The 26054-nt window shown below is 39.1% G+C and overlaps 1 protein-coding gene across 2 annotated transcripts in view; it reads right to left on the reverse strand.

Annotated features, from left to right (window-relative positions):
* The window catches only part of STX8 (syntaxin 8), a 244203-nt gene that overhangs the window by 88519 nt on the left and 129630 nt on the right, over window positions 1–26054 (reverse strand). For both annotated transcript variants that reach the window (XM_036837811.1, XM_036837812.1), the window contains exon 7: window positions 8188–8289. In XM_036837811.1, coding sequence (XP_036693706.1) covers window positions 8188–8289 — 102 coding nt within the window. The remainder of the gene's footprint in view (window positions 1–8187; window positions 8290–26054) is intronic.

Genomic DNA, 26054 nt, shown 5'->3' on the forward strand with positions numbered 1-26054 from the left:
TATATATGAATCACTTTGCTGTACACCTGAAACACTGTAAATCAACTGTTCTTCAACTTAAAGTTTAAAAAATACATCATAAAACATTAAAAAGAACGGTTAAAAATACAGGATTATCATAATCTTGTCAAAATACTATGTATAAAAAAAATGACTAGAAGTACCAAAATATTAAGGGACTTCCCTGGTGGCACAGTGGTTAAGAATCCGCCTGCCAATGCAGGGGACACGGGTTCGAGTCCTGGTCCTGGAAGATCTCACATGCTGCGGAGCAACTAAGCCCGTGCACCACAACTACTGAGCCTGTGTGCCACAACTACTGAAGCCCACGCGCCTAGAACCCATTGTCTGCAACAAGAGAAGCCCCCACTCGCTGCAACTAGAGAAAGCCCGTGTGCAGCAACGAAGACCCAATGCAGCCAAAAATAAATTTTTTAAAAAGTTTATTAAAAAAGTAACAAAATATTAATAGTAAAAGTATATTTTCCTTAAAATTTTAATTAATTCTCAAATTACAAAGTAATACAGTCTTATCATAAAAACTTCTAAAGCTAGTAAAGAAAACATCAACAAGCTCGCATCACCCAGCTGCAAGCCTGGCCCCCGTGCACATCTCTGAAGTAACCGATGTCACCTGCACCTGCTCCTCCACACCTGTTGTCACGCTCTAATCAGCACGTCTATACAGCACCTATGTGGATCCTTCTGTCTTTCCCCGTTTCCCTCTCTCCCTCCCTTTCTCCTTTAAATGGCATCACAGTGTACACACCCTGCTTATTTTGGTTTGTCACTTGACTGGACCCAGAAGAAGCTTCTCCTACTCATCCTTCAGACGTCTGCTCCTGTGTCGTGTCCTCCTGGAAACCTCTGGGCCCCTAGGCTGATTGAGAGCCTTTTCTGCCTGCGCTACTGCAGTCATTAGTGATTTACAGTGTGTGTCCCCCTCCTACGCTCCAAGTTCCCCGAGGGCAGGAATTGTGTGCCCCAGGTACCTTTCAGCTCCAGTACCGAGCCCGGTGCCTGGCACACAGAGTAAATGTGCGTGATTGTAACGTTGATCATATTTATATAAGCCGTTGCTCCCATCTCCTGAATTTGGTGTCTGAATGCAGCTAACATCTACCTGGCTTCCAGTATTACCAAGATAAATGAGTCCCTCTCTCTTTAGGGCTCCCTTATTTTGTAAACATGCTCTTTTCAGTTGATTTAAAACTGTTTCCCTCCCAAGACATACCTGCTATAGATTTTAGAGAAATGACTTTTCTCCATTATGGAGATAATAGATACCAGGTAGTGAAACCATAGAGCATAAAATTCTTGGGAGACCTGCTTCTAAAATCCAAGCCCAGTAACTGTGCTGGCGTGGAGGGAGAAAAGAATGAATGAATGAATGAATGGGAAAGGCGGTAGTAAGGTTAAGGATCACAGGGCTCTGGAGGCAGATACGCATTAGTGAAGGACCGGGCGTTTCTCCAGAGACCGAATGAAACGTGACACGGGGGTACAGAGTCAGGCACACACGTAGGTAAAGAATAAGGGGGCTGAGGAATTCAACCAGCTTATCTCAACGAAGAAGGGTAAGAGTGGGCTTCCCTGGTGGCGCAGTGGTTGAGAATCCGCCTGCCAATGCAGGGGACACGGGTTCGAGCCCTGGTCTGGGAAGATCCCACATGCCGCGGAGCAACTGGGCCTGTGAGCCACAACTACTGAGCCTGTGCGTCTGGAGCCTGTGCTCCGCAACAAGAGAGGCCGCGAAAGTGAGAGGCCCGCACACCGCGATGAAGAGTGACCCCCACTCGCCACAACTAGAGACAGCCCTCGCACAGAAACGAAGACCCAACACAGCCATAAATAAATAAATAAATAAATAAAATACTTAAAAATACAGAGAAAATAAAAAAAAAAAAAAAAGAAAAGTAAGAGAAAGAAGGAAGGAAACAATAGCTAAGAATATTCTTGATAAACAGTAAGATAAATAAAAGAACTTGCAGAGTTATTCTCTTGCTCCAGATTAATTGTGTTTGTGGTAAGGTTTTGAAAACAATTCCTTGAGAGATTAAGTTGTCTCTAAGGTCAGTTAAATAAGCTAGACAACTTGGAATTCAGTTTCTTACCTATTTTGTGTTCAGTTCAAAACAGCTAACATAAGAAAAAGTGGTTTTGTGCAACACACAAGTAAGGCAGCCTCACCACCATCCCGCATATGCACTAGAGGTGGCTTTGACTAATTTCATGACTGGTAATGGCTTCAGCCACAAGATTATAAATTTCAGTTTATTTGAAAAAAAAAATAATCGACTCCACTTCTGATTCAATGAGGGTGCAAACCTCCTAGCTCCATAATATTCCTGCATAACTTACTCAAATCATCACTATTCTCCTTAAAGACCTTTTCTAAGCTGGCTTCAAAGAGAGGTAAGAGCCTCATGAGTCTTATTTATTAAGGTGGCTCTCGACGACCAATTTAAAGCCACATTTTAACATCGGCTGGCATTTACTGAGGACTCACTAGCACAGCACAGTCACGATACCACCCAGATTGTTCTCATGCAGTCTGCAGAATAGCCATGGTATGGCCATTTTGAGCCACAGAGCGGGCAAGCAGCTCTCCAAGTCACCCAGGGTGTAAGTGGCTGAGCCCAGATTGTGACCCCCCCCCTTTGCCTGGCTCCACGCCCATGCTGCGCTGTCCTTTCTCAACCACTGAACTCTTCCACTTCCTTAAGACGACCCCATTCCAAGGAGTGAAAGGCAAATCCAATGGTTCCAGATAGAGATCGTGTCAAGGCAACGTTGGTTGGGTTGATTTCTAACAACGTCACTGAGACGCTGCTAAAACCACAGTCACTGTGCTTCGACAACATTCCGTAATAGTCAATATACTGAGAAGCAGCCCTGCCCCTCAACCCGAGTCATTCAGAGCCCTTAGTCTGGCCTTTCACAATCGGCTGCGTCCCTCAGACTCAGACGAGGCTCTATTTTGAATTCTAATGAGGATGAGGCACAATGAATATTTAAACTGCAATTACAAAGATCCTGCTTTTATGTGGATGTCCTTAACACAAATAACAGATCTGAAAGTACATATAGGTGCCAATGGAAAATATCAGTCTAGTGTGCGTTTAGAAGCTGGAGAGAGACAATAATACTGTTTTCTACTTGATGCTATTATTGGGGTGGGGGCAGGAGAAGAAAAGGGAGGAAAAACCACCCAAAGATCCCAGTAAAAAATTTTTAAAGCCCAGGCTTCCGAGTGAAAGGTTCACAAAGAGGTGCTTGAATCCTTTGTTAACAACTGAACAAACAAATTCATCATCGGGCCGTTCTGTGTGGCCCCCTTGCAATTGGGTCTGTCCTTTTAACGAGAAATTTCCTCACTGGGAAAGCATCTATGACTGATATATCAGATGGGCGAGGACGATATGGTGGCGGAAGGAAAACAAAAGACCATTTCACGGTTCACAGCCTATTTTTGCACTCCCTTAAGTAAAACAATGATGTGCTGCTGCTATTCTCAGCTTGCTCAAGTTCTCTTAGTTAAACAGTCATGGAGTTAACAGTAACCGAGTTACCCTGAGTGAGTTGCTTAATTCCCACCCCCCAAATAGTTAAAACATACCCTGCTTGCAGTATCATGTACTATGTGTATGTGTTTACATATCAATGATCAACCTGGCCTTGCACTAGGGAAGAGCAAGTGATTAACTCTTTGCTATGTCATGAGACTCTTGGACCAAGCCTTTGCCCCCAGACCGTAATTTAACTTCCATGGCGTTTGGACATCCTTTCGTAAACGTTAGCATTTATGGAAAGGGAATATGGTTTATTTTTTTCTTATCTGTCCTCTGGTTGAGTTTCTCTCCTGCTGGTACCAAATATGTCCACTGAGACTTGAATTTCAGTTACCTTTTATTTCTAGAAATTCTGTTTGATCCCGTTTCAAATTTTCTGTGTTGTTCTTTATAGTTCCTATTCTCTGAAGATACTTTCAAACTTGTCATGTCGTTCTTTAAGTATAATCATAATTGATTTTATAATCTACACCTGGTAATTCTAACACTGCAAGTCTACGCAGACTGGTTTCTGGGGTCTGTGGCTGATCCTTGCTCACGTCGTGTGGTGTCCCAACATGCTAGGTTATCTTTGAGTGTGTGCTGGTCATTGCCTTGAAAATTTTATTTTTGGTTGATTCCTAGAGACCAAGGATAAACATGCTCTCCTCCAGAGAGGCATTTCATTATTTCTGCCAGGCACCTTGAGCTACAACAGGTAAATACAGCCACCCAGGATACAAATGCACAGGAGAGCCTTTCTGTGACCACAACTTGTCAGGAACGATAGTTTTTCCTTTCTTTTTCTTCTTCTAATCTGTTCAGTGCCAAGGCTGCCTTCTCCACAATCCCCAAGGACAATTTAGTTCTGGTTCACTTTTATCCCAAGGGTATAGCTCTTTGGGGCCCCATTTTAATGGGAAAAGGGTCTCCTATTACACTTCCCAACTAGGGTGGGCCCAGGACCTTACCTTCCAACTCCACTTGCCTACCCCTCTCAGGCTGCGGAAGCCCCTGACTCCTGCCTGCAAGTGGGCTTTATTAGATTAAAAAAAAGAAACTACTAGAAAGTACCTAAGAGTTTAAAGGCTGAAAGCAAAACAAAAGGTCAGGTCAGTATTGTAGTTACCCCACGAAATTTAAAACTGAATTACAATTTGATTCAGCAATTCCGTTTCTGGGTATGTACACAAAAAAGCAGGGACTGGAACTGATATTGTACACCCATGTGCATAGCAGCATTACTCACAACAGCCCAGAGGTGGAAACAACCCAAGAATCCACTGACAGATAAATGGATAAACAAAACGTGGCATAAACATAGCAATGGAATATTATTCAGCCTATAAAAGGAAGGAAATTCCTGACACATGGTACAACGAAGAGGAATATTGAAGACATTACGCTAAGTGAAAGAAGCCAGATAACAAAAGGACAAATACTGTATGGTCCCACTTATATGAGGCACCCAGAGTGGTCATATTTGTAGAGACAGGAAGCAGAGTGGTGGCTGACAGGGGCTGCTGGGCGAGGAACGGGGAGTTAGTGTTTAATGGGTGCAGACTTGCAGTTTGGGAAGATGAAAAAGTTCTGGAGATACATGGATGGTGGTGGTAAACGCACAACAATGTAAATGTATTTAACACCACTGAACTGCATGCTTAAAAAGAGTTACAATGGTAAAGTTTATGTTAGGTACACTTTACCAAAATAAAAACACATTTTTTTTTTTTTTTAAAAGGTCAGGCTAATGTTGCTAAGGGCTGCTAGACCTAATCAGTAAATTGCACAATATACCCTGTGTTCCAAGGCTTAATGCTGATCAGGGGAAGACTTAGAAGTTAATTGCTGGGGGTCATGAATACAAGTCTAACCTCCCTAGACCTTTGGAGCCACATGCTGAACCTCCATCAATATGCAAAACTAGCACTGCTTGTCGACAAACACATACATAATTGCAAAGGTCCCTTGAACAAATACAAATGCAAAACATTTTTCTTTAAAGTTATCAGGCACCAGAAATGATATAAGGATAGTTATGTGGTGTTGCTATACTATCAATAGAACTGCTAAATAAATATTAGGGGAAAAATTGAAGGGATAAGAGAAAGAATTCTCTCTAAAGTATTTCCGTTGAAAAAAATTGGAGAAATTTCTTCTTTCAGCATCTGTTGTACTGTTGTACCTCCCCCTTCTGAATCGCTACATATAATTCTAATACAGATAATATATATACTTATAAGTAAATATAAAGGGAGCATGAGATCAATTCACACTTAACACATTTTAAGATACCAATACATGTTTAAAAAACATGCATTTTAGTAATTCTGGGCATCTCTAAATTTCTCCTGTTTTCAAACAAAAATTAAACAGCTCAGCTCAGAAGATTTTATGGACATTTATGGCTATAAAGAGCAACACCAGGTAAAACTACAAAATAAAAAATTGGCAACAGTAGAAGCAATACTCTTCATTATGACGTCATGAATGGCACGTGGTGATGGCCTCTATGTTGCAAATACAAAATCTTACTTGCTTGGTGCATCAAAAAGACCTCAGGAAAGTTGTCTCTTAATTGGAAGATTCTTCCTACTTTCAACATATAAAGATAATGGCTATTACCAAACATGAAACACACTCATACTATGTCATAATATTGACATTCAGTCCATGAATGTGTTTCATGTTTGGTAATTGCAATCATTGTTGCTTTTGTTGTGGTCATCCATGTACAATGCTTGGTGTCAGTCTATTTATCTCTTGTAAAAATAAAATACAGTGTGTGTGTGTGAAAAAAAAAAAAAAAGATAATGGCTAATACTTGCTCACTGCTTATTATGTGCCAAGAACTGTTCTAAGTGCTGTATATCCCTATCTATCTACCCACTTACCTACCTACCTCTATATCATCTATATCTTTACCTGCATTAACTCATTTATTCCTTACAACAACCCTCTCAGGTATGTACCATTATTATTCCCATTTCAGAGATGGGAAAATCGAGGCAAAGGGGAGTGGGTTTTCCCAAGGTCACACAGCCAGTGAATGGTAGAGCTGGGATTTGAGCCAAGGCTCTGGGGCCCATGCTCTTAACTATCACGCTCTAGCGCCTCTCTGCATAAAATATGGAAATTCAGGGACGATGGCAAGTGTTGGACACTTTACATATTTTATACAATTTCATTTTGATAACCAGGTCATGTTTTTTTTTTGTTTTTTTTTTTTTAACAGCCGAGGAAACTAAAGTTCAGAAAGATTAAGTTTATATAAGAATAGAAGATAATAACAGATGGAGGTGGGAGTGAACCCATCAATCTCTGTCGTCAAAGTTTCAGGATCTGGTGCAAAGAACAACATCCCTAATGGTCAGAAGTTATGAGAAGGCTGGTAAAGCAAAATCAAGGAGGCTTTGCTTTGTGCAGGAAGTAGAAAGAAGCACATGCCTACATGCGCAGCAGCACAGAATGGCTTGGTATCTGGTGGATGAGACCTGGCAGGTTACGGGGAGCAGACAGGTCATAAAAGGGCAGCAGGTGGGGGCCTCCAAGTTCCACTTCCTCTGAGATTCCAGAGTCCATATTTGCCCAGTCCTCCATCACCGTGTTGTTCTAGATTCCTGTTTAACCACACACACAGGCAAGGAAGGTAACACTTCTCAAAGCTGTGCATCCCAGATGACCCTCACATAGAGATCCCCTGTTCTAAAACTGGATAGATCGGAGGGATCCAGTATATTTTTCATACTGAAAGGGCTAAAAGTCAGGCAAAGCACGTGCTCAGATCATTAGTTTTTTTTAGTGCTACCGCACTTCTATTTATAACAAAGTTATTAGCCTTATAAACTTGGTGCATCTTTGTGAGATGAAGCATCAAATAACCATGACTGTGATTACTGCTAGTGTCACCACCTTTCATTGTCACTTACCTGTGGGCAAGGCACTGTGCACAAGCAATAGATCACCGAAACCCCACAAACACGTGCATCAGAACGTCTGCCGAAGAGCAAGGACCCACATCGGGATTGCCTGGTGCGCTTGTTAAATGATGAACACTACTGAACCCCAACCTAGCCCTACTCAGTCAGAATCTTGACGGGAGGGCCAGGGGATCTGCACTTTAAGAGCCATTCCCAGTGATTCTTATTTTGGCCTGTGTTTCCTCATTTTACGTACAAGGTATTAAGAAATGATAACTTCACTAAGTAACAGGATATAAACTCATTTGGACTTTAGAATCTGTGCTCTTAACTGCTCTATGGCTCAAGCTTCAACAATGAAGCCTGTGACTAAAAAAGGCACAAAACAAGCAAGATAGCCTTTAAAACCCATGAGATCTGCCACCACCAGTCTGCATGATGTCATACAATTTCCCAAACTATTATTCTCGGTAAGCATACAGGAAGGTTTCTTACTTTAAATTTAAAAAAAATTAACAATGCATTATACTTCCCCTGCCCTCATAACATTTCATTTTAACAAGATTTAGGGATCTTCTAGCAATTTCAATGCTTCATCACATGAAACTGCCTGTACTAGAAGAGCAACGAAATCCCTGCGGTAAAATTAGACCAACGTGGGAAGCTTATCCGCAAATGATTAGAGAGGCAGAGCTGTAACTACAGCCATCTCTTACCACAAGATGTGGACTTCCTGTCCACCAGATTCACACGCCTGGTTTCGGTGCGAAGTTTCTCATCGGTATTCTCCACCAGGTTGGCAAGGTCATCAATTATCTCTATAAAGGAAAACAAAGATACATGGTTAATACTCCAAAAATACCTTGGCTCACATCAGAGTCTCATAGCTGTGGTGGTCCTTCCTAGTAATAATTCTCTCAACTGCAGTGAGTGAGAAGGTTTTAAAGAACTCATGTATGTTCTCTGAAAACTGCAATTCTGATTCATTAAAGGTTGGGGGTGGGGTCGGGAGGGAAGGAGTAGTAAAGAAAAAAACGAGTTCAACACAATTCCAGGAGACAGAGGAGAAATGTCAAAAGTTCAGGGGAAAGAAAGCATGACCCAACAAATTTATGCCCAGCCAAGTTGTCACTGGAGTATAAAGACGACAGACAGACGGTGTAGAGGACTTCAGGGACCACTGGGATCCTTCTTAAGAAAACTACTTGATGATGAAATCTAGCCAACCAAGAGGTGAATAAAAATACAGAACTCTGGGCTGGATAAGCCAGAGGCCATGACATAAGAGATGACGGTGAGAACTAAATCCATTTAAATACTGAGCTGAGAACAAACAAATATATGGATTAGGTTACAGAAAAGTAGACAAACATAATAAACAGTGACAATGGAATTATAGGTGAAAATCAGGAAGCAGTTGGGGGGCGGTGGCAAGAAAGGTAAGAAGCAGCTAAGATGTTAATTTCTTCATCACTCACAGCAGAATCACATCAAGCTGTTGGAAAGTAAAACATACAGAGACTTACAGCTTTGTAAAAATCACCAAAGCTTCAACGTTTTATGTTATTTTTTTGTTAACCTTAAATGGATCTTTTAGCAATTACTACCTCTTGGAGAGAATTCTTCATGTGAAGTTTATCTTTTAAAAGTGAAATTAAGCACTTAATATTAAAATAGCATATATAATATGTCCCTAATTATGTAAAATTATTTCTATCCCTCCTTTTATACATACGAACCTGTAAGGATATATGCAGACAATGTTAACCTAATGTTAATAATGACTATTTCTAGGTGGTGTGATCCTGGGTGATCTTCCTTGTATTATCCGTATTATCTGAATTTCTTATAATGAGCTCTATATACTATTTTTTTTTCAATTTTGGTTCTCTTTCCTCCCTCCTTCCCTCTCTCCCTCTTTTTTAGTGATTGCTTTAGAGATATGTTGTCCAATACGTTACCATTTTTCTTAAAGAATGAAATAAAACCCACAAGGAAGTCAAAGAAAGCTTTCAGAAAGTTGTTTGAGCTCAGTTTGGACGGCCAGGTATGTGGGTGAAGAAGCAGGATTAGTGCGACTCATACAAAAAGAGCAGCACGTGAAAGGCACAGAAGAGTTGGGAGGTCTTTCCTCCAGCTCCTACAGCACTTCCTACAAGCTTTTTACTTAGAGACCCTTTTTTTTTTTTGTATTTAATTATCTGTTTGCATGCCTTTCTTTTACAGAAAGAGTACGACAGACACTAACTTTTATTCATCTCTGTATCTCCTATCCCTAGGAGAGTGCCTAATATACAGCTAGATAAATAATAAAAGATAAAGGCCATGAATGAATGGAGTGTAAAAGATAAAAGCATTGAATAATTTCAAAGCACTGAATAATTTGCTGCTTCTTAGAAAAGTGGATCTAAGCCAAATTTGCCCAATATTATCTGTACAACACCTGCCTAGAAAATATTTCACTGTTACTTAACGATCCATTCATAACTATTTCCTTGTATTCAATGACATACTCTCCCAGTTTCCCTTTCACTTATCTGTAAGCTCTGTCTAGTCTCCTCTTCCTCTTAAATGTTGGTGATCCCCAGAGTTCTGTATATTTCTACTCTATTTTAGTTTTAAATTTAAATTTTAATATTTAAATTAAAAATATTTAAATTCAATAATTTAATTTTAAAAATATTAAATATTTTTAATATTTAAAATATTAAATTTTTAAATATTTTTAAATTTAAAAAAAAAGGAAAATTTTCTGCTCTACATAGCTCTCCAAAAATCCTTGACTCATATAGCCAACTGCTTACTACTTATCTCTACCTTGAAATTCCTACAAATATCTGACTCTCAAGGTCTCTAAAACTAAACTCTTCATCTTCCCCCAAACTGGACTCCCCTATCTTCGCTGCCTCAGTTAATGGCACCACCATTCATTTTTGCTTGCCCAAGATGGAAATCTTTTTTTTTTTTTTTTTTTGGCTGTGTTGGGTCTTCACTGCTATGCACGGGCTTTCTCCAGTTGCAGTGAGCGGCGGCACTCTTCGTTGTGGTGCGCAGGCTTCTCATTGTGGTGGCTTCTCTTGTTGCGGAGCACGGGCTCTAGGTGCGCGGGTCTCAATAGTTGCAGCACACGGGCTCAGCAATTGTGGCACACAGGCTCTAGGGCACGCAGGCTTCAGTAGTTGTGGCACATAGGCTCAGTAGTTGTGGTGCACGGGCTTAGTTGCTCCGCAGCATGTGGGATCTTCCCGGATGCATTGGCAGGCGGATTCTTAACCACCGCGCACCGCAATCAGTAGCCCCCACTCGCCACAACTAGAGAAAGCCCGTGCGTAGCAACAAAGACCCAACGCAGCCAAATATAAGTAAATAAATAAATAAATTTATATTAAAAAAAATAGACTGACAATACTAATTGTTGGGGATGATTTGGTACAAAGTTAACTGAAGAAGTATTTGTCTGTTCTACTCCAGCTAAGCATATATCTACTCTATGACCCAGAAATTTCACCCTTAGGAATTTACCAAACAGGAATAGGAACATGTTTCTCAAAAAGACCTGTACAAAAATATACCCAACAGCAATACTCATTAGAACCCCGAACTAGGAACCACCTAATATCCATCAATAGGGGAATGGATAAGCAAACTGTGGTATCTGTACTGTTCAGTAATAAAAACAAAGAGCTTCTTATAACTGTAACAACTGTTACTTTGTTGGCTAATAAAAAATAAATCTCAAAAGCATTTTGTTGGCGAAAATAAGTAATATATACTTAATAATTCCATTTATATAAAGTATGAGGACAAACCTAATCTACTAGATAGAAATCAGAAAGCAGTTGCCTCTGGGGTGGGGATGGAGGGGACTGACTGGAAAGGGAGATGAGGGAATTTTCTGGGACGATGGAAATGTTCTAAATATTCTCACAAACGTATGCAGCTGTCAAAATGCATGGAACTGAACACTAAGGTCTGTACACTTTGTTGTATGTAAATTATACCTCAATTAAAAATGTAAAGCAGAAACAACAAGGACCTATTGTATGGCACAGGGAACTATACTGAATATCTTGTAATAACCTACAGTGGAAAAGAATCTGAAAAAAAAAAAAAATATATATATATATATAAATGAATCACTTTGCTAATCACTTGAAACTAACAACACTGTAAATCAACTATACTGCAATAAAAAGTTGTTTGAAAAAAATAAATATATATATAAATTAGAAAAAAAAATTGAAGTTTACAATATCATGATACTTCTAGGATTTTCCAGAAAGGAAGAAAAAAGGGAGGGAGGGAGGAAGGCAGGCAGGCAGGTGGGCGGGCAGGCAGGGAGACCTGCTGGAAAGACAAAGCAAATGACTTAGAATAACAACATTTTCCAGCTGCAAGAAGTCAGGGGATCATCTTGTAGCTCCTCCCCTTAACAATCCCCCTCCCACCCAGCTCCCCACCCCACCCCGTGCCAGTAACAGGGAAGCTCGTGAGAAAATCAATTCCATGTCTGAGCTGGAGGGTGACTGTAATTATAAGTTTCTATATTTCGAGCTGAAAATCTGCCTGCTTTTAACTTTCACCTTCTATTTCTAGAACAACACAATTCCAGTGTTCTTCCTTCCAGAAGACAATTCTCCTCGTGTAACTCCTTAGTCTTGTCTTCTCAGCTACAGACACTCAGCTCTGAACATTAACAGATCGTCAGAGGAAGCGATTTCTAGATCTTGTGACATCTTGATGCACTGGACACTGTATTCATCCTAAAATGTGACGCGAGAACTTGGATCCATCGTTTCAGGTTCTGTCCAGTCAGCACAGAACACACTGAGTTTAGACAGAGTAGCATATATAAAAGTCAGTATTTTTTTTTTTTAATTTATTTAATTTATTTTTGGCTGTGTTGGGTCTTCGTTTCTGTGCGAGGGCTTTCTCTAGTTGCGGCGAGTGGGGGCCCCTCTTCATCGCGGTGCGCGGGCCTTTCACTGCCGCGGCCTCTCTTGTTGCCGGGCACAAGCTCCAGACACGCAGGCTCAGTAGTTGTGGCGCACGGGCCTAGTTGCTCCGCGGCATGTGGGATCTTCCCAGACCAGGGCTCGAACCCATGTCCCCTGCATTGGCAGGCAGATTCTCAACCACTGCGCCACCAGGGAAGCCCTGAAAGTCAGTATTTTTAAGTTCCATTCCTCATGTCCTATCAGGATATTCCATAGTAACAGCTATGCTTCCTAGAGTTGCTTGGTCCATTGTTCTCATGCAAATGATTACAGTTGGTATTACATGATATGTTTTAATGTCACAACATGTAATATAAAATTTAGACTTAATAAGCTTCTAGCACTATAAGAAAGTCAAGTGCAAAATACTCCTTGTCAGATACTAAATACAATATGTCAGCTGTTATTTGTTAACTGGGTTTCTGGATAGAGTTCTCATTAAATTTGTAAATATTCATAACAGAGGTAAATACAAAATTGGTAGAAGATTAGCTAAGCAAAAATCAGTAGTCAACACTGAAGGGGTTAATGTTTTAATCTCAGACCAAACACAAAGTTTTCCATTTTGGTTGGTAAACCTCGTCTGATTACTAGTTTGTTTGCTTTAAAAAAACAAAAAACAAAAAACAAAAACCCCTCTATTTTTAGGTAATAAAAATCATTTACTAGCAGTTTATAAATGAGAGGGGGAAAAGTATAAGATTATCCACACACCCCAGTAATCACTTCTATGGGTTCCCTTCTAAGATTTGACATAAACATATGTATTTTTATATAATTGCAATATATGAGCCTTTTGCCCCGTTAACATATCATTTGTACGCTTTCATGTTGTTACAGTCTTCACAGTTATAATTTCTAATGGTTACAAAATATTCATTCCATTAAAATAAACATTCATTAAAAATAGCCCATTATGGGATATGTAGAATGCTTCTATATTTCCACATAATGAGTCAATGAATTCTTTCCTCCATTATCATCTTCCTTCTTTTCTATCGTTTTCTTAATTAAGCGTGATTTTGACTGCCACATGGACTTTGAAACATACTGCCAAGTCAGTTTTTAAAAGGTTTGCACTGCCACTGTTGGTTGGTTTGATCAAATTCACTCCTCAATATGACCTCACAAGGCGATTTCCAAGGGCAGGGAGCCTGGGGGAATTCCCACCTTGCAGCCTAGTAGCTTCTAAGGGGGGAATTTCCCCAACCACAGTCTGTTACCAGGAAATTAAACACAGGTTTCAGAATACAGGTTAAGAAATAACCAGCTGACTCTTTCAGATCTCTGAAAGTACAGCCTCCAAAGAGCAACTGGTATTTTGTTCCTGGTAAGTATTTGCACTTGGTTTCGAGAAGGAACTTATGTTTCTATCACGTGTTAATTCGAGATACCAAGTGTCATTCCACCACAGAAAGGAAAAAAATGGACAATAGAAAGTATTTTCTCATCAAAAAGCGGTGAGAAATATTATACAGTGCCAACATAGCTGGATCCAAAATATATTTAATTTTCTTCTAGGCTCAGTTACAGTCTCAGTAAAATCTATATAAGGGCAGAGAGTATGCTGCATACTTTCAGATAAATTTGGTGCCTTTTGCACTCATAATGGATGCTGGCACTTGCAAAGTCATTATGTTGTTATGCCTTTCATTTATATTGCTAATGACATTTGAAGACAAGCATTTAAAAAACCAAACAGTGAATAAAGAGCTTTTCTTGAGGGCATTAGTTTAACTCCCTTTATTCCCTACAATGGAAACGAAACATGGGGTGGGTGATAACCTCTAATAATACACTTTTCTGTACACTAGGAAACCAGGAACAGAAGGATAGACCAATCTGTGACTCAGCAAAGGAAAAGTAACATGTTGGCCAAGGCACCCTATGGCAGGGCAGCTGGCGGGAAGTCCCCGCACACCCAAGCAGAGCCTCTGGGAGCACTCACGCTTCGGAGGCCTAGGAGAAAGCCCCTTGGCCATACCTGCTCCCATTTTAAGCAGGAACGGGTGGGCTAGGCTGGGCAGAAAGCACAGGCTCCTTTCCTTCTTCCTCCCCACCATCAACCCCACGGCCTTTCAGTCTTCCTTCATCCAGGCTGAAACGTGTGTAACAGAGGCCTATGCTGAATTAGAACCCTTCCCAACTTCTAACAACAGAGAGACACTGACATGTGTGTGTGAAGATGAGCAAACAGCCAACAGTGTAAATAAAGAGGGAGCATCTGCTCCCCCTCCCTCACTCCTTTTGCCCTAGAAAACACAATTCCTTCCAGAAAAGGACAAAACTTAAGAAACTGGTTTCTGTTTTTAAAACAAGATTCAAGCGGACACTAAGTCAATACAACAGAACAGAGAGCCACAATGAGGGACCAACCTAAGTTACTAGAAACAGTGCTCCAGGTAGAAACACACTTGTCAAATTAAAAACCACAGTGAAGGCAGTTAAACAGATTGTAATCTAAATAAAAGATCTAGTTAGAAAACAAACTGGAATAATCTCCCAGAAGTCTCAGAAAGAGGTTACAGAGGACAAAATATGGAAGGAAAAAAAATAAGAGACAGGGATAAACATCCAGGAAAACAGAAGGAGAAACAGTGGCCAAGTAAATAATAAATTTTCCTCTTAAAACAGAACCCGAGTCTCATAATATAATAATCAAGATCAAATCCAAAATTACTCAGTATATGAAGTACCAGAAAACCTCAAGATGCATCAGAAAAGACAATCAGCAGATGCCAATGCTGAAATGACACAGCTGTTGGAATTATCTGACAAAGACTTTAAAGCAGCTATAATATAAATGCCCCAACAAGTAAAAGTGAACACTCTTGAAATAAAAGTTTCAGAAAAAAATTTAAAAAAAAAAACGCAGAAAATATAGAGAAGAACCAAATGTGAATTGTGAAACTGAAAACTACAAGAATCAAAATTAGAAAAACTCACTGGATGGGCTCAATAGCAGAATGGAGATGACAGAGGAAAGAGGCAGTGAACTCGAAGACAGGTCAATGGAAATGATCAAATCTGAACAATGAGGAGAAAAGGCAGGGGGATGACCATAGCCTAAGGGGCCTATGGGACAATGGCCAAAGGTCAAACATTGATGTCATCAGAGTCCCAGAAAGAGAGGAAAAGAGCGTGGGGCACAAAAATATTTGAAGAAATATGGCTGAAATTCTTAAGTTTGACAAAAAACATAAACCTATACATTCAAGAAGCTCAGAAAACCCCCAAAAAGATAAACACAGAGAAATCCATGTCTGGACACATCAAACCCAAACCATTGAACACTAAAAACAAAGGAAAAAATCTTGAAAACCACCCCCCAAAATGACATATTACTTCTAGGAAAACAAAAATTTGAAGGACTGTGGATTTCTCACCAGAAATCATGGAGGCCAGAAGAATGTATAACAACATTTTTAAAATGCTGAAAGAAAACTGTCAACACAGAAGTATATATCCAGCAAAAATATCTTTTGGGAATCAAGGTGAAAGAAAGGCATTCTCAGATGAAGTGCTAAGAGAATTCACAGTCACCACACAAAAAAACTGCTGAAGGCAATTTTTCAGACAGAAAGGAAATCACACCAGCAGAAAATCTGTTACATCAGAAATGAAGAGCAACAGAATGATAAACATTTGGGTAAATATAATAGATCCTTCTCCAATTAAGTTCTTTAATTATTTGACAGTTGAAAGCAAAACTTACAACATCTGGTTTTCAATGAACATAAGTATCATACACCATACTTACGGGAGGGAACGGTAAAGGGACCTATATGGTGGTATGGTTACTATACCCTACTAGACATGATAAAATATTGATTCTAAGCAGACTGTTAGACTGTTAAGACTGTTAGAATGTTAAGTATATATATTGCCATCCCTAGTAACCACAAATACAATCTGTACAAAGATATATAGTGAAAAGCGCAATAGAAAAATTAAAATGGAATACTACAAAAGTTCATATGTGTGATTCCACTTATATGATAGTCTCCAAAAGACAAAACTATACTGATGGAGAACAAGCCAGTTGGTGATCACCAAGCGTTAGGGATGCAGGAGGGAACAACGGCAAAGGAACAGTAGTACAAGGGGTGATGGAACTGTTCTGTGTCCTGTCTGTGGTAGTGGTTTACACAAATTTATACATGTGTTAAAATTCACAGCACTACACAAACACACAGTCGATTTTTCTGTATGTTAATTTAAAAATTCAAATTAAAAAAGATATAATGAACAAAGAGAGGTATGGGTAAAGGAAGAACATCAGAGAACACTAGTGTTTAAAGAACAAGAGGAACAAAAACTAGAAAACAAAGGAGGAGGCTAAAAAAGCAGAAGAGAATGCTGTCCTAGAGGGCGGCGCTGCAGAAAAGAGGGTGGCATATACCATGTCTATGGACTGGTAATCGGGCCATTGCCGTGGACTGTGCTGAGAGCCGCTTTGGGTGGGGGAGAGAAGCGGGCAATTTGCCTGAGTTGCAGGACTGAATGCAGCCGAAGTGTGGGGAAAGGAAGATGGTAAGAGGACCCTAGTGTGTTACTGAAAACTCTTATAATGTAAAACCAAAACACTAACTACTAATATTTACTGAAAACTTGCCAGGTGCTAATCACTGTTTTTTAATCTTGAGTTGTATCTAGTTCATTATAAAGTGAAAAACAATTCTTCTACACCCCACAGTATTAATATGTTATTCTATTTAAATTATTTAATTAAATAAACATCAATGGTGGTATATATTATTTATGTTTATATCTCTTTTTTCCATAGTTCTAAAAATATATATTCATATTAAAAATAAAAACTAAAATTCTGTTTAACAACAATAATTTCATGCTGACAGAGACAGCCTGTTTTCTGAGTAGTAAATTGCTGCTTGAAACATGAATATGATACAGACTGAAGTATGGGTCCTTTGGGGTTTTCCTGCTATTCTTTATTCCAATTGTGGAGACATCTTTTAGACCGTGCACAGTGACAGCCTTTGGCCTTCTCTTGCAAGCAAATATATCATTACACATTAAGTATACCTTCTTTTCTCATCAGCCAAGGATTACTAAGACAATTACAAATACAAATGTGGGCTAGAATTGCATGGCAAGACACAATACAGTGGTCAGCCCGACAATATTTAAAAATCAAAAGGATTTTCTGGATTATCAATAGTAGAGAGAGACAAAATTTTAAAAGTCATTAAAAAAAAAAGTCCCGCAGAGCTCAGAGAAGGCACCATCAGTCTTAATTTGAATATAGAACGCTAAAAGCATAACATTTCTTACCTTCAGTTACTCATTAAACAGCTCTACAAGAGGCATAAAAATATTGACCTCACCAGTTTTCCTAGCCCTTCAAGAAAAACATCTACTTAAAAAAAAATGTTAAGGAGGAGACCTTCAAGATGGCAGAGGAGTAAGACGTGGAGATAACCTTCCCCCCCAAAAAATACATCAGATATACATCTACATGTGGAACAACTCCTATAGAACACCTACTGAACAGTGGCAGAAGACCTCAGACTTCCCAAAAGGCAAGAAACTCCCCATGTACCTGGGTAGGGGAAAAGAAAAAAGAAAAGTATCAAGTATCTTTTCTGACCACAATGCTATGAGACTACATGTCAATTACAGGAAAAAATCTGTAAAAAATACAAACACATGGAAGCTAAACAATACACTACTAAATAACCAAGATATCACTAAAGAAATCAAAAAATACCTAGAAACAAATGACAATGAAAACATGGCAACCCAAAACCTATGGGATGCAGCAAAAGCAGTTCTAAGAGGGAATTCCATAGCAATACAATCCTACCTCAAGAAACAAGAAACATCTCAAACAACCTAACCTTAAACCTAAAGCAATTAGAGAAAGAAGAACAAAAAAACCCCAAAGTTAGCAGAAGGAAAGAAATCATAAAGATCAGATCACAAATAAATGAAAAAGAAATGAAGGAAACTATGGCAAAGATCAATAAAACTAAAAGCTGGTTCTTTGAGAAGATAAACAAAATTGATAAACCATTAGCCAGACTCATCAAGAAAAAAAGGGAGAAGACTCAAATCAGTAAAATTAGAAATGAAAAAGGAGAAGTAACAACTGACACTGCAGAAATACAAAGGATCATGAGAGATTACTACAAGCCAACTATATGTCAATAAAATGGACTATCTGGAAGAAACAGACAAATTCTTAGAAAAGCACAACCTTTGAGACTGAACCAGGAAGAAATAGAAAGTATGAACAGACCAATCACAAGCACTGAAATTGAGATTGTGATTAAAAATCTTCCAAGAAACAAAAGCCCAGGACCAGATGGCTTCACAGGTGAATTCTACCAAACATTCAAAGAGCTAACACCTGTCTTTCTCAAACTCTTCCAAAATATAACAGAGGGAGGAACACTCCCCAACTCATTCCATGAGGCCACCATCACCCTGATACCAAAACCACACAAAGATGTCACAAAGAAAGAAAACTACAGGCCAATATCACTGAGGAACAAAGATGCAAAAATCCTCAACAAAATACTAGCAAACAGAATCCAACAGCACATTAAAAGGATCATACACCATGATCAAGTGGGGTTTATCCCAGGAATGCAAGGATTCTTCAATATATGCAAATCAATCAATGTGATAAACCATATTAACAAATTGAAGGAGAAAAACCATATGACCATCTCAATAGCTGCAGAAAAACTATCAACAAAATTCAACACCAATTTATGATAAAAAGCCTCCAGAAAGCAGGCATAGAGGGAACTTACCTCAACATAATAGAGATCATATATGACAAACCCACAGCCAACATCGTTCTCAGTGGTGAAGAACTGAAACCATTTCCACTTAACATCAGGAACAAGACAAGGTTGTCCACTCTCACCACTATTATTCAACATAGTTTTGGAAGTTTTAACCACAGCAATCAGAGACGAAAAAGAAATAAAAGGAATCCAAATCGGAAAAGAAGAAGTAAAGTTGTCACTGTTTGCAGATGACATGATACTATACATAGAAAATCCTAAAGATGCTACCAGAAAACTACTAGAGCTAATCAATGAATTTGGTAAAGTAGCAGGATACAAAATTAATGCACAGAAATCTCTTGCATTCCTATACACTAATGATGAAAAAGCTGAAAGAGAAATTAAGGAAACACTCCCACTAACCACTGCAACAAAAAGAATAAAATACCTAGGAATAAACCTACCTAAGGAGACAAAAGACCTGTATGCAGAAAACTATAAGACACTGATGAAAGAAATTAAAGATGATACAAACAGATGGAGAGATATACCATATTCTTGGATTGGAAGAATCAACGTTGTGAAAATGACTATACTACCCAAAGCCATCTACAGATTCAATGCAATCCCTATCAAACTACCAATGGCATTTTTCACAGAAGTAGAACAAAATATTTCACAATTTGTATGGAAACACAAAAGACCCTGAACAGCCAAAGCAATCTTGAGAAAGAAAAACGGAGCTGGAGGAATCAGGCTCCCTGACTTCAGACTATACTACAAAGCTACAGTAATCAAGACAGTATGGTACTGGCACAAAAACAGAAATATAGATCAATGGAACAGGATAGAAAGCCCAGAGATAAACCCACGCACATATGGTCACCTTATCTTTGATAAAGGAGGCAAGAATATACAATGGAGAAAAGACAGCCTCTTCAATAAGTGGTGCTGGGAAAACTGGACAGATACATGTAAAAGAATGAAATTAGAACACTCCCTAACACCATACACAAAAATAAACTCAAAATGGATTAAAGACCTAAATGTAAGGCCAGACACTATAAAACTCTTAGAGGAAAACACAGGCAGAACACTCTATGACATAAATTACAGCAAGATCCTTTTTGACCAACCTCCTAGAGAAATGGAAATAAAAACAAAAATAAACAAATGGGACCTAATGAAACTTAAAAGCTTTTGCACAGCAAGGGAAACCATCAACGAGACGAAAAGACAACCCTCAGAATGGGAGAAAATATTTGCAAACGAAGCAACTGACAAAGGGTTAATCTGCAAAATATACAAGCAGCTCAATATCAAATAAACAAACAACCCAATCCAAAAAAGGACAGAAGACCTAAATAGACATTTTTCCAAAGAAGATATACAGATTGCCAACAAACACATGAAAGGATGCTCAACATCACTAATCATTAGAGAAATGCAAATCAAAACTACAATGAGATATCACCTCACACTGGTTAGAATGGCCATCATAAAAAAATCTACGAACAGTAAATGCTGGTGAGGGTATGGAGAAAAGGGCACCCTCTTGCACTGTTGGTGGGAATGTAAATTGATACACCCACTATGGAGAACAGTATGGAGGTTCCTTAAAAAACTAAAAATAGAACTACCATACGACCCAGCAATCCCACTACTGGGCATATACCCCGAGAAAACCATAATTCAAAGAGTCATGTACCACAATGTTCATTGCAGCACTATTTACAATATCCAGGACATGGAAGCAACCTAAGTGTCCATCGACAGAGGAATGGATAAAGAAGATGTGGCACATATATACAATGGAATATTACTCAACTATAAAAAGAAACAAAATTGAGTTATTTGTAGTGAGGTGGATGGACCCAGAGTCTGTCATACAGAGTGAAGTAAGTCAGAAAGAGAAAAACAAATACCGTATGCTAACACATATATATGGAATCTAAAAAATAGAAAAAATGCTCCTGAAGAACCTAGCAGCAGGACAGGAATAAAGACGAAGACGTAGTGAATGGACTTGAGGACATGGGGAGGGGGAAGGGTAAGCTGGGACGAAGTGAGAGAGTGGCATGGACATATATACACTACCAAATGTAAAATAGACAGCTAGTGGGAAGCAGCCGCATAGCACAGGGAGATCAGCTCGGTGCTTTGTGACCACCTAGAGGGGTGGGATAGGGAGGGTGGGAGGGAGACCTAAGAGGGAGGAGATATGGGGATATATGTATATGTATAGCTGATTCACTTTGTTATAAAGCAGAAACTAAGACACCATTGTAAAGCAACTATACTCCAATAAAGATGTTTAAAAAAAAAAAAGGTTAAGCCATATCAGAACCCTTGCTAATAATGTAACAATAAAAATACACTTCCCGTTATTTTAGAAAACTGGAATCCTGGTGATAATGTGCTCAGCTCTGACTGAATAATTTCAAGATAATCAATGCGTTTCTTTGCACCTTGAATAAAAAGGCTATATACTGTATGAATCTAATTATGACACCCTGGAAGAGGCAAAACTATAGAGAGAATACAGTGATCAGTGTTTGCCAGTAGTTTAGAAGGAACAGGGAAGGGATGAACAGGTGAAGCTCAGGGATTTTTAGGCAAAATTCTGTATGATCCTGTAATGGTGAATATGTGACATTATGCATTGTCAAAACCCATAGAACTTTACAGCACAAAAAGTGAACCTTAATGAATGTAAATTAAGAAAAAAAAATAATTTAGGAGGCTGGGGATTCCAGGAAGGAACACAGAGTGTGATATGAGCATCTAGCTGTACTGTAAATGTACCAAACAACATCCCTGGAAAGGGTGGAAAGAACAGGTGCTGACGTAAGTTACTCTGGGAATGAGTGGAGTCTGTAAGACTCAAGGCAAAAGCACTGCATATAAGCACTGAATTCTAGTTGATGAAGTGGATTTCCCTGGTGGCACGAGTTAATTCCAATAGGGCTTATACATGTAACATGGAAGTGAGCAATTACGGAAATGGATGATGGATGGTAAGGGCCAAATTCTCACTGCTGGACTGGAAATTTAAAGATAAGCAAGAGGAGGACGCTAGGACAATCCATGTGGTTAGCAGATGAGAGTTAGAGACATCAGTATGACCTTAATATAAAGATGGTTCCATATGGATATGTGTATATACACAGCTTAGTAAACAGACATGCATTTCTATGCTTTGTCAACTGAGAAGGCATTAAAAAAAGCAATACCCCAGGACCAACAAGCACACTTGGCACCCAGATCTTGGTTTTAAGGCTATTCTCCAGTAAAAGAAAAGAGATGACTCTCGGACTGGCGCAGGAAATACACAAGAGGAGCCTGAAGTATCTGGTAGGACCAGAAACTAAGGAAGTGTTTTAAAAGACAAACAACAACAACAACAAAACAACCTCACGAGTGGGGATATGTCAAAGGAGCATAGGAGCCAACCGACAGAGCTCCCCATGGCCAAAGCTGGAATAATTTGAGCAACAAAATAAAGTAGCCAAAAGTATAAAATAATATCCATAGTAAATATCCATTAATTTTATACTATCATGTGTAAGTATCTGATATATACACTGATAAAAACACTTGATTGAATAAGTTCATAAATGAGGGAGAAGAGACAAATCTCCCGTGAGAAATTCCCAATAGTTTATGCAGCCAGTCCGTCTTCAAGGAGGGGGGAGTATATGTCTTCACCCCTTAGGTGTGGGCTGCAGGTACTGACTTCCTCCCGAGGAGCAGAGCGTGGAAATAAAGGAAGGGGAGGGAGTACCTTTACAGGGGAGAAGCCCAACAGACACTACCTCAGCCAGATGATCAAGGTTAACGTGAATGGTCGCAGATCATGTGGACGGTACACACCCTTGATCTGGTATGATGAAAACGGCACTTGACCTCTGTGGACTTCCTCCTAATAACTGATAACTCCAGTCTTATCATGAGGAAAACATCAGACAAAGTCTAGCTGTGTAGTATCTTACAAAATACCTGGCCAGTATCCCCCAGAACTGTCAACATCACCAAAAACAAGGAGTCTGAGAAACTGCCACCACAGCCAAGAGAAGCCTAAAGAGACACGACACTGGAATGTAATGGGGTATCCTGGATAAGATCCTGGAGCAGAGAAAGGACATCAGGTAAAAACTAAGGAAATCTGCATAAACTATGGACTTAAGTATGTATCGATACTGGTTCATTAAAAGTAAAAAATATACCACACTAACGTAAGAAACTAGGCACGGGGTACATGGGAACCCTCTAGTATTATCCTCTCAATTTTTCTGTAGATCTGAAACTGTTCTAAAGAATAAAGTCTTATTTTTAAAAAGCCAATAGCTAACATCATATTTAAAGAGGACACATTAAACACTTTCCCCTAAGATCAGGAACAAGGCAAAGATGTCTATTAGTTTTTCCATGTCTAAGCAATGTTTTGGGGGAAAAAAAAACCCCAGAACTGGAAAAGTCATACGATCTGATTTCAAGCAATCAAGAGGGTTTGGAATGGACAAAAGATCAACGGAACAGAAAAGAGTCCAGAAACAGATTCACACAGATGGCCAACTGAGTTTCCACAAAGGATATCCACACAAACCTCAGATCCCATAAGAATGTCAGGCCTATTTTTTTCAATTTTCTTAGGATCCCTACTTATATGTAAGAGTGAGAACATATTAAGGGAACATACGAATTCTCCACTGGCTCCTGACAAGCAGGTACTATTTCTGCTCATCCTTATGACAACCCCATGAGGCAAGTTTTCCTAGAGGCAAAGGTCAAAGAGGTGAAATGACGTGTCCAAAGTTATGCAGCTGGTAAGTGGCAAAGCCAGTCTGACTTGCAATCTGTCTGATTCCAGAGTTATGTTGTTCGTAACATTCAGAAAGGAAAAGGGGGACAGCAGATCAAACAGTCCAAGACTGCCTTGTTTGTTCTGTTTTGTTTTGCTTTGTTTGAAGATGAGATCATTCAAGTTTTCCCTATAAATATCCTCTAAGCTATTGTTAAGTAAATGTTTATTATTTAGTACAATGAATATCTGAATTTCTTAAGCCAAATCTATGATCCAGTTGAGTGTTTCTTTATGCTGTGTTACAGACGCTACAGCTTTCTGCATAGTTGGTGGAATTATTTAAATGCTATAAAACTAAAAATGTAATCTTATTTGTAACTGTTATAAAAATGTACAGTTCTTACTTGTTGTGATGCTGTATGTTGTTGGTCATAATCATGATTGTCTGTGTCATGACAGACATGACATAGACAATATCACGACTTTGGTGGAGAATATAACCTCCAACTGGGAGCCAAGGCCATTGCTAACATTTCCCCTTTCATAAGTGATTATAGAAAATCGTGGACAATTTTTACCTACCTCCATTTTATCACTTAAGCTTCTAGACAGTCTCTCATGAAATATCTAGACCCAAACCATTAGATTTTTGCTCCCTTTGAGAAACAGCCTACCTTTCAAATCCAACAGGATTTGCCTGCCTGAGCAATTACTTCTCCTCTGGGACTCAAAAATGCTAACAGGATCACAGCCTTGCATTTCCATATCTGCCCCAGCTACTGAGTATTTACAGCATGTTCAAGTTCTTATAACACAGTAAGAACAAAATAGATAAATCCAAAAAGAAAACGTGAGGAATGGAGAAAGTCTTAAACATTATTTCTGGGTTCTTCCTCTTAGAGCTCAACAAAACAGACAAACTTTTTATGAAATCCATAAAATGGCATTATTTCTAACTTAGGGCTTACATTCCCTGTTTCAGTCTGATTTCATATAAATGAAGAGTTTTAAAAATACTGTATTAATGATGGTAATACAGTTTTAAAGAACTGTAACCGTTTATTATCTCGTCTGATCCTCCTGACAATCCTGAAAGGTAGACAGGGAAACTGTTAGAGTATTTTATAGATGTCCAAACAGGCCCACACAGATTATGCAACTTGCCTAATTTACCCCACGAATAAGTAGTAGGACACAAAGACGGGTCTCTGGATTTCAATTCAAAAGCTTTACTTGGTAGCTCATGCCTCTTATGTCTCAAATTTCAGGTCTGTGTCTACCTCCAGACTAAACATAGTCTGCATTTTTCCCATTCCAGAGGACCATCACCTTGATTTCTCTGTATTTCCTTTTCTTATAGGAGATGTCTGATGAAGCCCAGAGAGTCGGTTAAGACATAGGTTCTGAGAGATTCGGTACCATGACATCTATCAGTCAGAAAGCTGAAATTTACCATGCACTCTTGTTTTAAAAAAACAAATAACTTGCAAAAGAAACGTGTCTCCAGTTTAGAAGAGAACATTCCTCCTTCACAAAAAAGTTACCTCCCTTTATTCCAATCAGTTTTAACACTTTGGACCTATTTGAGGTGTGCATCTCCATTCTTAAAAGGGGGTGTAAAGGTCCAAGGCAGGTTATCTACAGACAGGTCCCCTGGAGCCACAGTTCACCCACTTATCTTTGCTATCTGATTATATATACATTTTTAAGAATCCTTGTGTTTTACTTTATATGTATTTTTAAACTCTCCAAGTACAGAAAAGAAATCCAAATGCAAAGTACTGTATAAAGCACAGTACAACTGAAAATGGGGGGGGTGGGGGAATCCCATTAATTAAACAGCAGCTTAAAATTGAAAATGTCCCAATTTTATACAATGTATCAGTAGACTGATACTCTGCATTCTATTTACTCCTTTATGCCAGTTACCAATGCACTGCCTCTCAGCTCCAGATGCACCCTTCAGTGCTAACTCCGCACTCGCGGGCTAAGCTCTAAGCATCTCTCCTTTGTAGTTAATG

This window comes from Balaenoptera musculus, chromosome 20 (genome assembly GCF_009873245.2).
Source record: "Balaenoptera musculus isolate JJ_BM4_2016_0621 chromosome 20, mBalMus1.pri.v3, whole genome shotgun sequence".
In the NCBI taxonomy this organism is placed as follows: Eukaryota; Metazoa; Chordata; class Mammalia; order Artiodactyla; family Balaenopteridae; genus Balaenoptera; species Balaenoptera musculus.